The sequence below is a fragment of the Microcebus murinus genome, chromosome 8 (genome assembly GCF_040939455.1).
Source record: "Microcebus murinus isolate Inina chromosome 8, M.murinus_Inina_mat1.0, whole genome shotgun sequence".
NCBI lineage: Eukaryota > Metazoa > Chordata > Mammalia > Primates > Cheirogaleidae > Microcebus > Microcebus murinus.
The window spans coordinates 44,661,889-44,676,077 of NC_134111.1; the positions used below are offsets into that span (position 1 = coordinate 44,661,889).

The 14,189-nt window shown below is 36.4% G+C and overlaps 1 protein-coding gene across 3 annotated transcripts in view; it reads right to left on the reverse strand.

Annotated features, from left to right (window-relative positions):
- The window catches only part of SCN3A (sodium voltage-gated channel alpha subunit 3), a 120,441-nt gene that overhangs the window by 12,683 nt on the left and 93,569 nt on the right, over nucleotides 1-14,189 (reverse strand). For all 3 annotated transcript variants that reach the window (XM_012761182.3, XM_012761180.3, XM_012761177.3), the window contains exons 20-22: nucleotides 13,094-13,248; nucleotides 12,144-12,317; nucleotides 338-460 (exon numbers count right to left, since the gene is read on the reverse strand). In XM_012761182.3, coding sequence (XP_012616636.1) covers nucleotides 338-460; nucleotides 12,144-12,317; nucleotides 13,094-13,248 — 452 coding nt within the window. The remainder of the gene's footprint in view (nucleotides 1-337; nucleotides 461-12,143; nucleotides 12,318-13,093; nucleotides 13,249-14,189) is intronic.

The following is a 14,189-nucleotide window of genomic DNA, read 5'->3' on the forward strand; positions in this document are numbered from 1 at the left end:
CTAGGATGAATGTCAGTAGTCAGTCATCATTTCAATGTGTGTAAGCAACAAAAAGAAATAACTGGCAGCACATAGTTTTAGGGCATTTTGCAAATAGCCTTGAACTGTGACCAGAAGACATGGATTCTAGTTTTAGTTTTGCCCCAAATGATTTCTGAGGGCCTGTTTAAATGCACTTTTGTTTCAGGAGCCTAGGCTTTGTGATCCCTAAGATTCTTGCTTTAATTCTGTAATTCCATAAACTATGTGTCAGAAGAGTATGGCACGCTTCTGTAGCTAAATCAATATCTACATGTAATTTTGACATGAATAATTAGAGACCTTTTATTCTTCTTACCCTCATGCCTTCAAACCGGGATAAGGCTCTTAGAGGTCTTAAAGCTCTTAGTGTCCGTAGGGATTTGATGGCACCAAGTTCTGAGTAGCCAAGAGCAGTGGCTACCAAGCTTACCAAAGAAACCTACAAAAGGAAAAAATATTAATTAGTGCACCAAGGAACAAACTGTTGATTAAAGGCATAGGAGCTGGTGTCTACTTAGTACTGACCAAATACAGGTTTGGATATACCTTGGCAACCTTCGTCTTCCAGATAGTGGGATCATCTCACATTGTCAGCCTCATTTCACATTCTTGCTTTTCTTATCAGTGAAACTGGGATGCCTGCCTATATTTATAAGCATTTATAAACACTTCCAGCTAGATATTTTACAACATGGATCCCTTTTCAACTGGTAATTTCAGATTTAGTTCAAAAGCCAGATCCTTCATATTATTGATTAGAAATCATGTTTCTTCCTTAAGAATCCTAGAAGATGATGTTGGGAAAACCCTATCAGACATTGGTCTAGGCAAAGAATTTTTGAGGAAGATCCCCAAGGCAATAGCCACTGCAGCAAAAATAAACAAATGGGATCGGATCAAATTAAAAAGTTTCTGCACAGCCAAGGAAACTATCATTAGAGGAAATAGACAACTCACAGAATGGGAGAAAATATTTACTCTCTACGCTTCTGATAAAGGTCTAATAACAAGAATCTATCTAGAACTTAAAAGAATTAACAAGAAACAATCAAACAGCCCCATCAAGAAATGGGCAATGGAAATGAACAGAAACTTCTCCAAAGAAGACAGAATAATGGCCTGGAGACATATAAAAAAAATATTCAACATCTCTAATCATCAGAGAAATGCAAATCAAAACCACAATGAGATACCACCTAACCCCAGGGAGAATGGCCTGTATCAAAAAATCCCCAAACAACAAATGCTGGCGAGGATGTGGAGACACAGGAACACTCTTACACTGCTGGTGGGACTGCAAATTAGTGCAACCTTTGTGGAAAAGAATTTGGAGATACCTCAAACAGCTAGAAATGGAAATACCATTCAACACTGCAATAGCATTGTTGGGTATCTACCCAAAAAGAGCATAAGACATTCTATTATAAAGACATCTGCACCCGAATGTTTATCGCAGCACAGTTCACTATTGCAAGGTCATGGAAATAACCCCAGCGCCTGTCAATTCAGGAGTAGATAATTAAAATTTGGTATATTCTCACAATGGAATATTACTTAAGTCTAAGAAACGACAGTGAGCTAGCACCATGTATGCTATCCTGGATTAAGCTTAAGCCTGTTATCCAAAGTGAGGTGACACAAGACCAGGAAAATGGGCTCCACATCTACTCGCCATCAAATTGGTACTGACTGACTAAAACTATGGTGCTCAAATGGTGGCAGTACTCACCAGGAATTTGGGGGTGGGGGGGAGGTGGGGAGACCCACATCCTAGGGATATGGTGGGAATTGGGGGGGGAGGGAATACCTGTAACCCTTCTTAGGGAGAGGCAAAGACATACAATGTAACCAAAATGTCAAAAAAGAAAAAAAAAAATTTTATCAGGTGGTAGGCAGGTGGGGGGGGAGGGGAAAGGTGGATATTTACATAATGGGTGCGGTGCCCACCACCTGGGGGTTGGACACGCTTGATACTCTGGCATGGCGGGGGGAGGGGAGTGGGTTGGTGGCAGGGCAATATATGTAACCCTAACAATATCTGTACCCCCATAATATACTGAAATAAAAGGGAAAAAAAAAAGAAATCATGTTTCTTTCCTGAATTTATATAGTGTCTTGGTTATGTGTGCAGGAAGCATTTACCATGTAATAGAGTTCATTGGTTAGATATCTTCTCTTCCAGGTCATATAAGCTTTTTATCAGCTGGAATGAAATATTCTTCTCTTAACATATCTAACACTGGTTGGATATCAATATGTGTTGGATAAATAAATAAGGGGAAATTTTTATCCAGAAAGTTTTTATCCAAACTATTGTACTTATGATTTAGAATATAGTATCTCTCGTTCAGAGTGATCATACATCTTTCTGATACAGGTTAAGGATCCCTAATTTGAAAATCTGAAATCCAAAATGCTTCAAAATCTAAATATTTTTGAGAAACAAAATGATGCTCAAAAGAAATGCTCATTGGAACATTCTGAATTTTAGATTTTTGGATTAGGGATGCTCAATTAATATAATGCAAATATTTCAAAATCCGAAAAAAAACCCCAAATCCAAAATACTTCTGGTCCCAAGCATTTTTAATAAGGGATACTCAACCTGTACTTATACATTTGCCAAATTTTACTTAAATTTATGAAAGAGTAAACAAGATATGTCTTTTTTTTTTTTTGAGAGGTGGGTCATGAAATTATTTGCTTTGATATTCTTTATATAAATCCCAGAAAGTACTGTCACTATTCCATTTCATTGGTGAGGAAGTTGAGTGCCATCCCCGCACACATACCAAAAAAATAACAAGGTTGCACAGCTAATAAGAGGTGGAGTTGGGAACTTGAACTCAAATGATTTGATTTCTAAAGCATATCTTAACCTTTTTGCATCCATTATAAAAAATTTGTTCTTCATTTGAATCATAGAGCATACAAAATGATTTGAATGATCATCTTCTCAGATCTTGCAAGGATGGTAAATAAGTAGTGCTTTCCTTGATGCATAGGAGAGAAGTTAATTCATTATATCCATTGGATGGCTTAAGGGCATTAGGGTTTAATTTCCGGTGAAAAAAGCTATTGAAAATGGATCTAAGTGAATTCTCCCAACAACCTTGAGAAGTAGGATGAAATCAATGATCTGCCCAAAAAGCATGATAAAAAGGGTGACACCAAAACCAGAACCTAGGCTTTGAAGGCATATGAAGTCACTGTCCCCTCATTATTTAATTTAGCATACATCTCACAGAATTGAACAGAATAATATATGACTTGAATGTTAAACTTGATTAGTGGCAGGATAATTTATTAAGCTATTCATTTCTGTCTTGGGTTCGCTGGTACAGAAGATTGGAAAGATTGGAAAGGTTATTAGAGAACACGCAGGCTTCTATGTTCTGGGCTCCTTTTCCTCAGGAGGCATTAACAACTTTTTTATGTTTCTGGAATTACCACCTGAAGACTTCCCTCATCTTGCCAGCTAAGTCCTTTATTTGAGAACTGGGATTTGTGGCTGCAAATTAAGGAAGCTCATGCTTTTAAAAGAAAAGAAAGGTAATATCCAGAACCAGTGGGTGCTGGAAGGATAGAAAGTTGTGGGTTCAAAGGCTGGGAGCATTATCTGCTTATAACCACCCTACATGGGCATGGAATCGTGTGTTGTTAGTGAAGCTGCACATTAGTGAAACTGCACTTTGTTAATGGACCTCACGTCCCAGACAACAAAATGCCAATGTTGCAGCCATGATATGTTGAGGATTGGAGGAACTCACTACCATTTTTCTAGACTGCTCGTGTCATAGAGTTACTACAAGCTCCAAAAAGGAGATCATAAAAACTGCCTGACATTAGATTTCCCAAACTTGTGCTGGGAGCTGCTGCATAATTGATTTATTTAGGAAAATAAAGGGAATTTAAAAGATATGTTAGGATTTGGGGAAAATTTGTTGCAGATTAGCTTAATTAAGTAACTTAAAATGATTATTTTTTCCTTGCAAATTACTCAATAAGATCAAAATCCAGGCCGGGCGCGGTGGCTCATGCCTGTAATCCTAGCACTCTGGAGGCCAAGGCAGGCAGATTGCTCGAGGTCAGGAGTTCAAAACCAGCCTGAGCAAGAGCGAGACCCCGTCTCTACTATAAATAGAAAGAAATTAATTGGCCAACTGATATATATATAAAAAATTAGCCGGGCATGGTGGCGCATGCCTGTAGTCCCAAGCTACTCGGGAGGCTGAGGCAGCAAAATTGCTTGAGCCTAGGAGTTTGAGGTTGCTGTGAGCTAGGCTGATGCCACGGAACTCACTCTAGCCTGGGCAACAAAGCGAGACTCTGTCTCAAAAAACAAAACAAAACAAAACAAAAACAAAAAAACCCCAAATCTGCTCAATTATATATATATATATATATTGAGACAGAGTCTCGCTCTGTTGCCCCGGCTAGAGTGCATTGGTGTCATCATAGCTCACTGCAACTTCAAACTCCTGGTCTCAAGTGATCCTCCTGCCTTGGCCTCTCAGAGTGTTAGGATTACAGGCATGAGCCACTGCACGTGGACAATGTTTTTTTCTGGTTTACATTTGACTTGTAACTTAATATTCTTTTAAGGCAATTTTGAAATAAGATCTTTCGAATCTATTTATAAGCAGAGGTAGCTCCTTGCAAAAATTTTAAAGATTTGCAACATACTGAAAAGTTAGAAGATAATTTCCTATATTAGCAGGGTGATTTACCATTTATAATAATCTTTTTTATTCATTATCTTTGTATCTCAGAATGGTCAAATGACTAACCCAAGAAAAGACAGAAATAGGCAAGATATAACTGGAATTTAGGTCTTCTTTTTTTAAAGTCTAGTGTTTTCACCTCAGCGAATTTGTCCCTTATCTTTCAATACAGAGTGTTTTCATCTTCATCTCTTTTGTGTTAAACACAAAAGGAACTCTTAATGTGTGCAAAAGGTAACAGACATCCATTTTAAAAAAAAACTGAACTTTTAGTATTAATTTACACAAATCTAGGTACTGAAACTCACTTATACAGTGAACAAATGAAAAAGTATGTGCTGGAAGTTTCAGGGATGATTCATTTGTCATTTGCACCTTTCCACATTCCTATGGCCACTCAGACTGAGAAAGAAAAGAATAATGTAAGTAAGGGAGTCCATGGTTCTGAAGAACAGCCTGGAAATCCTGTGATTGGTTCATTAGCCAAGCAATAGGAATTTCTTTCCCTTAAGAATGGCTAAAGGTAATTTTTAAAGTTAGACATGAACAATTAAAAGATAAAAACCACATATCACCTCCATACAGTCTAATCTAAAAGCTTGTAGAATTTATGATGGTGAAATCTAGAAGCATTCTCATGAAAAGCAGATAAAAGAATATGCTCATCACTGAGATGATTATTTAACAATTTCTGGGTAAAAGAAGAGTTGTAAGAATTGAAAAAGTGGGAGAAGTCATTATTTGTGGATATATGGTCATTGACCTAAAAAAACCCAAGAGAATCAAGTGAAAATATATTATAAACAATAAAATAAATTATTTTAGGTGGCTGAGTAATGTATTTTTTGTGTTAACTTTTAAAGTTTGTGTGGAAGTCTCTTTGAACTATACAAACTTTAAAAAAATTAACATAAAAAAGTATAAGAATAATCTGAAATATTATTGTTTTAAGAAGAAAAGCAATCAGAGAGGACAAATTCCACCAGATATTAAAGTCAATTATAAATCTACAGTAAGTAAAGCTGTCAGATTAATAGTAAACAAAGAAATGAATGAAACAAAAAGTAAAGTTCAAATGAGACCCAACACATACTGGATTTAGCATGTGGAAAGGGAAAGATTTTAAATGAGAAGAAAGGAGAAAAAAACACTGATTATTCATTAAATGAGAAACCATTTAGAGAAAAATAATATTGAAGCCTTACCTTACCTCTTATACCAAATTAAATTCCAATTGGTCAAAAATTAAAACATAAAAATTCATGGACAAAGAAACAAGAAAAACTCTTTAAACTGTAAAACTGGAAAAAATTAGAGAATATTTTTAATGGTCTTGAAGCAGGCCTTCATAAGCATGAGAAAACCAAGGAAAACAAAAATCCTGATAAATTGGACTAAATCGATATGAAAAATTTCTGTATGACAAAAAACGTCGAGACAAAAGTCCAAGTAAGAAAAATATTTATACTACATGTGACGAAATATTAAATTTCCTCGATATAAAAAGAGCTCCTGCAAATCAGTAAGTAAAAGTCATTAATCAAATAGTAAAATATATATTCTTTCTAAACTCTCATTGTAATCTATCTGTTTGAACAACATATTTATGCTCCCTATTGAAATTTAACTAGAAGAAAAGCAAAGGAATACAGAGAGAATGAAAGAAAGAGACAATAAGGAGTAAAGTTTTTTAAAAACTTGAGACTACAGAAAGCACAGGAATGACTACTTTCTCATAGGTGAGAAAGCAGCAGAAATCCTGATGCCTCTAGAAGCAAGTCTCAATGAATACTCAAAAGGTTTTGGACCTACAGGCACCTGGTTCCTTGACAACAGGGAGGTGCAGTGGATGGGGCTGGAAACAGAATTGAAAGTTTGTATATAAGAAAGCTGGGTGAAAACTCCCGTACTGATCAGTAGTGGGTTCATGCCTGTAAATAGCCACTGCACTCCAGCCTGGGCAACATGGCGAAACCCCATCTTATATATAAAATACAAAATTAAAAAATTTTTAAAAAGAAAAAAAGAAAGCTGGGCACTCTTGAGTCCCTTCGCCCAACCTCTCCAACCCTGCAGGAGAGCACAATGAAATACATCTTCATAACTTACACAGTCAAATCTGTACTTGCTACAGAGGGCAGAACGTAGAAACAGTAACCCACATTGTGGCAGGGCTTCCTTGTCAGACCACAAAAGCCCCTTTCAGTATATCCTGCAGTTGAGGTTTTCCCATTAATAGTATCAATGGGCTTAAATAGCATATGCATTAACTCAGTATTTCTTAGGGCAAAGGGAACCTGGATTCGGATTGCTATGTGCACACCTCCCCACTTCCGCCCCAAAGCAACCCTATTTCCTGTCTGCTAAGCAGCTCCTAGAAAGGGGCTCAGGTCATGGTGAGGAGCAGGTACAAAGCCACCATGGGAATGGTGGCAGAGGACTCTGGCGAAGATGGGAGCCTAGGGATACTGGTAATGAGGGATTTGGCCAGCTGGGGTGGGTCAGGTCAACAGCAGGGAGGGAGTGAAGATTTCCAGCAGCCGTGAGAAGTAAAGAGTATGCCCTTTGCAACATCAGTCAGAAATGGGAGTTCATTTTTACATAAGTAGAGTTTGTAACTCAGGGTCTGCCTCTTTGCCTTTGACATCCCTTCCACTTTATCTTAGATTTTTTACAGTTTATTTTTTTTTTCTTTTTTTTTTTTTTTTTTTTTCTGTGACAGTCTCTGCTGGATTTACAGTTTATTTATTGATCTTTAACTTTGTACGGGATCAGAAAATCCACAATGCTCATATGCTGTAGAAGAGCATCTTGGTCATTGTGACGTTACATGTGGTGGTGGGAAGCCGGAGATCTAATCGTTCCTCTCTGAGGAAAGGAGGAGTAAATTCTGGTGGGCACAGCACTGGGTTCCGCTATGTGGCACATAGAAGCCATGGGATCCACAGGAACTTCACTTAAACATTTCAAAACATCATTTTTAGTTTTGGTTTTCAAATGAAGACTTCAAATCAGATGATCTAAGTTTATTTCTTTGTATGGAATTCTTCATTTAGTAATTTCAATATGATTAAATCAAAATAACACTACATGTTATTTATGCTGAAAAGACAAATCACAGTATCTTTGTTGGTGGATGCATCATCTTTAATCAAGGGCACTACTAGAAAAATATTTGAAGTGCTGGTTTGATTGATAATGAGCATAAGTGTTTCTGTTTATGGAGTATATAATTACAACTCTATCCTCAGGTTTAATTATTTCTTTTTGGGAAGAGATGAATTGTTGCTGACATTTTACACAATTAATACATGTTATATATTCACTTACCAGCTAGATAACTATTCTGTGCCTCAATTTACTCATGTAAAAATTGGGATAATAAAGTTGATATCTCATAAGTTGTGAAGATTAAATGAATTAAGAGGTACTAAACACATAGAACAATTTATGGCTCAATAAAGGTTAGTTATTAATATTACAAATGAATCCAGGCATGGTGGCTCATGCCTATAATCCTAGCACTCTGGGAGGCTGAGGTGGGTAGATGGTTTGAGCTCAGGAGTTTCAGACCAGCCTGAGCAAGAGCGAGACCCTGTCTCTACTAAAAATAGGAAGAAATTAATTGGCCAGCTAAAAATATATATAGAAAAAAAAATTAGCCAGGCATGGTGGCACATGCCTGTAGTCCCAGCTACTCAGGAGGCTGAGGCAGAAGGATCGCTTGAGCCCAGGAGTTTGAGGTTGCTGTGAGCTAGGCTGACGTCACAGCACTCTAGCCCGGGCAACAAAGTGAGACTCTGTCTCAAAAAAAATTATAAATGAAACCCCTTATTTTCCTTTACTGTCACCATTTAGAATAGTGGCCTATAAATTGTATCCCATGTGGAGGCCTTTAAAAAGAAAAAGGGTCATGTGAATCTTCTTAAAGAATATATTTGAAGAGGTTGTGACAGGAGGCGGGGAAAACATTTAGAGCCACTGGCTGGTCCAGTTAGTTGTAGCGGTGTTGATGTGGTGTTGGAGAGTGGGGCGAGACTCCCCACTCATTTATAAGTAGTTAACATTGAGGAGAACTTGCTGATTGATTGGCTGTGAGGGTAAAAGAGAGGCTGAAGATGATATCTGGTTTGGCTTTGTAGAAATATTAACACCAGGCTACATAGGGAATTTAGGAAGAAACACATGATTGGAGGAGAAAGAAAATGAATGTGACCAGATAGGAGATGTGTCAGCAGGTATTATCTAGGAAGAAATAGAAATTTGGGTTGGAGCTTCAGGAAAGACCAGAATTAGAGGTTAAGTCTTTATGTGCTGAAATTCATAATCTTTCAAAGAATGGGATATAGAAATTTATAGTTAAATTAAGAGGACTATCTTTTTAAACTTGGTCAGTGAGAAATGTTTCTTATTAATAAATTAATAATACTAAAAGAGAGTTAAATTTTCCCAAGAAATGGACAAAGTGAATCATTCCTACTAGGATAATTTATTGGAAAAGTTAAACTACATACTAGACTGTTTCCATGGAAGTATATCTAGAGAGAGATCAGAAATTGATGTGAAATGACAACAATCCATAGTTATTCAGTTCCTTTCTCTCAAAGTTCTTTTAATTTAATCTAATTGTCTCCATAAGAGTTACAGCTAAAATGCAAAGCAGGTGTGTACATATTAGCAAAGAGCCATCTCATTGTTTTCATCCACCACCACTTATAGGCAATCACCTTTAGAATGTCATGTGGGAACTCTTTGACTAGTTCAACACAATATACCAAACAGATCTGTGCCCTACTGCAAAATATGGAGCAAAGAGCTTAGTGCTGGATAGAGGTAGCTCTGCCACTTACTAGCCATATGACATTTCTAAACCTGCAAAATAGAGATAAAACGTGTAGCAAAATAGAGATAAAACGTGTAGCAAAATAGAGATAATAATAAGGCACATCATCATAGGATTGTTAAAAAGAATAAATACTTTATAATTAAAAGATAATTTTATTAAAGTTAAAATTATAATTTTAATACTTTCTATTAAAATAATTAAGTTTGGAATGTACAGGTTAGAAAGATGGTCATTAGAGCCAGATTACGTAGGTACAAAATCCAGCTTGGCCATGTATAAACTATGTTAACTTGGGAGACTAACAACTTCTCTTTGCCTTAGAGTCTCCATCTATAGAATGAGACTACTTATTGTTTATAACTCATAGAATATTGAAGATTAGGTGAGTTAACATGTGTAAAGTGATTTTAGTAGCACCTGTACACACTAAGCATTAAATCAGGAGTAGTAATTTTCATTATTATGTAAGGGTCTTAATTAGTGGCATTCCCACAGTAAGTGCTTAGAAAGTGGCAGGCATCATATTGTGCTACTAATACTGCTACTAATAGCAATCTAGCTTCATTGTTGAGGATGCCGATGTCAGCAACAAATGTCAAGAACCAAGGCAGGAACCATTAGATTCTAGAGCTTGCTGGCAATAGGAAATACGTATTGGGATCATAAAGTGTCCCTGTGCTGCTTTTGTTCACCTCAACAGAGCAGCTGGTCGGATTCTAATGAGCCTTTGCGTAAGCCGGGAACAGGATTCCACAGCTGCAAACATCAAGCATCTCCATTCAACCTGTGCTGTTTGTTAAGTGGAAATCACCTGTGGGCAATAAATATTTCATGATGGTTGAATCTTTTCCTGGAGTTTGTTTTGAATACATCAGCACTGTAGGATAGTTTAGCACCAAATTTGAAGTTGTTATGACAGATGCTCAGACAAATTTTCTCAGGGATGACATTTGTGCAAAAATCCTTAAGGACCAAAAGAAATATGATTTTTTCAATAAATTTTAAATAATGATTAAACTATGGGTTTAGTTCATTGTGTGGTCAACAACAGCATCTACAGTATAGTTTTTGTAGTTATAGAATAGCATATATATTTTTTCATAGAAAGATAGTATCTTTTTGACCTTCTGAAAAGTTTAAGAAGATTTAAATGCTAAATCTCAAAGCCAGTCTGATACACACACATACATGCACACACACAGTTATCTATTATGACTAATGCATTTATACTGGATTAGACAGGCAATCTTCAAGGGTGCTGAATTAAGAATTAGGAAATCTGGACACTGGTGTCAATTTTATTATTAAGTAGCAGTGCTATCTAAGGAAAATTATTTAAACTGAGACTTCACTTTCCTAATGTTTAGAATAAAGTCTAGATATTCCTTAAGGTCCATTCTAGCCACAGAATGTGAAAATATTAAACTTCCTTTTCCAGACAGCTTTTCAGAGCAATATTAAAATTCATCTCTATTATTCATGAAAGGCCAGCCATGGAAATTGAAAGTCATTTCTGGTCTATTAAAAGCTACTTGGCAGCAGATTTCTTATCAATTTAAAGGGTTAAACACATTTTGGTTATAGAATTATGAGTATGTATGTGTGGGAGGAAGGTGAGTAGAATTTGGATAGACTCAGACTTGTTAAAAATGATAAAAAGAATGAATGCACACGCATAGCAATCATTGATTCATGTTGGCGAGTGTTAGAGCTAAAAATAAAGTGCTTTATGATTGCTAGGAAACGGCTAGAGATAGTGCTTGAAGCATCTTGTTTTGTTGGAGACTGTGAAGCCTTGTGCAATGGAATATCACAGACTACAAAGAACCAGAAGACTGTCATTTTGCCCTAGTGCTTCTCCATCATTTGGAATTAAGAAAATAGTCAGATAGATTCCATAACCGAGAATGTTCCTATGACTACTCACCCCAGGGTAATCAGATTCAGAACAGACCTACACCTAACTCTATTTGGTAAATATCTGATTAGCTACTGGGATATCCAACAACTGATTTAAAAATGTAAATGCATTTTATTGTCACTGTGGATAGGTGGCAGAATGAATACAGTAAATAGATTCATTTAATATTATTTAGTCACATGTAGTCTGGCAAGGGATTAAAGTGCAATTCCCACAATTTCTGGCCCCAAATCTGTCTTGATTTTGCCTCCTGGAGGCTTTTTTTTTTTAATTGAACTGTTAATAAGCTAAGTGCTTAGATTTGTCAATTATAGATTGTTTAGCTATTCCTTACCTGAGGTCCTTAACTTTCAGAAAAAAAGAGCTTTCTGCTTGTAGTATAGAACAATTCTCCCTATGTGTTTTCTCTTACCGTAGTCCACATTTTTAGGATCTCCCTTACTCTTTTCTATGAGCCATTCCTCACTGTGGCATTTATTATAATTTTTTTTTAAAAAAACCAACTGTATAATTATGTCAGCATTAGTGAAACTAGGTACTCAAAAAGTCAAGGTCTTAATCATAGAAATATATAAAATGTCAACTTGCCTCTTTTAAAAATAAATTCATAAAAATCATTCAGGGTACTTACATCAACAATCAAAAAATCTAGCCAGCACCAGGCATTAGTGAAATACGTTTGAAATCCATAAGCTACCCATTTGAGAAGCATTTCCAGAATGAATATATAGGTGAAGACCTTGTCAGCATATTCTAGCATGGTTTTGATAGTCTTTCGCTGTTCAATGTATATATCTTCAAATGCCTGTGAATCAAGAATATTTTATTTTACTTGAATGGCTTGCCTCCTCTGAATATTTGGAAAAAAACCTTCTTAGTATAATACTGAGTACAAAACAATAATTTGATAAATATTGCTATTTCCCACAAACAATAACCATTAGCAAAACTTAAAGACTAAAACTAGCTGTGAAAAATGTTGGCAGGAAGATATCACTGTCTTTATTGATTTTGTACATGCTTTCTTCCCCACTTTTCACCCAGAAGTCTGTATCTCGATTACTTACTGTGTAAAGACATGCTTTTAGTAAAGTAATATGAACTCAGAAAATAACTAGTAGCTCTGTTAATGAGGAATAGGGTTGGCCTATTCCAACATTACTTTCTGTGATTCCCTGAATGATCTGCCTTATTTTGACAGAATAAGTTGATTACAAATAAAGAAAACAACAACAAAAAAAAACTCACTTTTAGTCCATAAATGTTAATATGATTATTAGGGAAAAACTGGATAGATTTGACAGGGAAGGTAATGTAGTTACAGCATGTCTCTGAAAACTTTGTCTCAGTGAGGAAAACATCTGTTAGATAAACACCAGATGAGAAATTCCATCTGGCTGTTTCATGGTTCTGATTTGTTCTAGACTGAAATTTGTACAGTTAAACTCTGGGTGCCAAGCTCTGCAAGACACAAATATGCCTCCTCTTTTGATTCTTAAAGTTAGTGTACGCTTGCTGGTATTTTTGGAGAATAAGTTATTCCACTAGAACCTGATTCTTGCCAAGATGCAGTTCACTTACCAAAGCACCACTGCTGAGAAGGATCATGAAGACAATGAAAGTCTCAAACCAGTTGTGCTCCACAATGCTGTAGCAGGTTTTCCGAAGATTCCACCAGATCTTTCCTTTGCCTTCTTCTGTACTTACTTGACAGAATGGAAACTTTTTAATACATCCTAAACAAAAACATCAAATATAATAAATTAGAAAAATATATTTTAATCTTAAAGAGGAAAAAAATAAACTTTCTTTCCCCCCCCCATCCCAGTGCCAGTTCACCATTTCCCAGGGTAAATGGCTACTTCTTTCCCTAGTTATCTTCAGCATCTCTCTTATAAAATAACTAAATTCTCAGACTTATATACTCAAAGCAAGCTACTTGGAATTCACAGAAATACTTTACCTAGATTGACTTAAGTAAAAAGAGTTTCGTTCTTCAACACCAGACAGGCTCTTGTTACCTCAAGGCCATTGATGGAAACAGTGTCCTGGTACCTCTCTCAGGTTTGGGGCAAACTACATGTTCGTGTTTATTCATATTTTGATGTGATCTTGTATTTTTACTTCTTTTCCATGCACAGAAAATCCTGCTGTCTTCCCAGGTATCAGCCACTGTCAATTTTCCCGAGCTAATTTATTTTCAGCCTCAGTGCTTTTCTTAGTCACACCTATGACTCATCTTGTCAGTCATTGTCTCTTATTCCTTTGTCCTCTTCCTCCTAGCTTTCATATTATTTCTAACTTCCATCCGCTTTTCTGCTCGAACTCTCTGAGCTACTACTCATATTAGATTAAAATCGCATTGGATTAATAAGCATTTATTGATTTGTGTGCAAGACGCTATGCTGGTCGCTGTGAGGACAACTAGTGCTCCCCCTGCCCAGGCTCTACAACACAGCGACATCTCAAAACAGCTCTGGCCACAGCACAAATTAACCACATTTGAAACTGTAAGGGATGAATGTAATTACTGCAGCATCTATAAATCAAATTACACCATTGCCAAGGAGCTCTGAAGGGATTGCAATATCAATGACATGACATTCCAGAATGTCATTTATTTTATAGGGTCAGCTTCCTCAGATTCTAGGAGATGAGGGGAAAAAAAAAACACAAA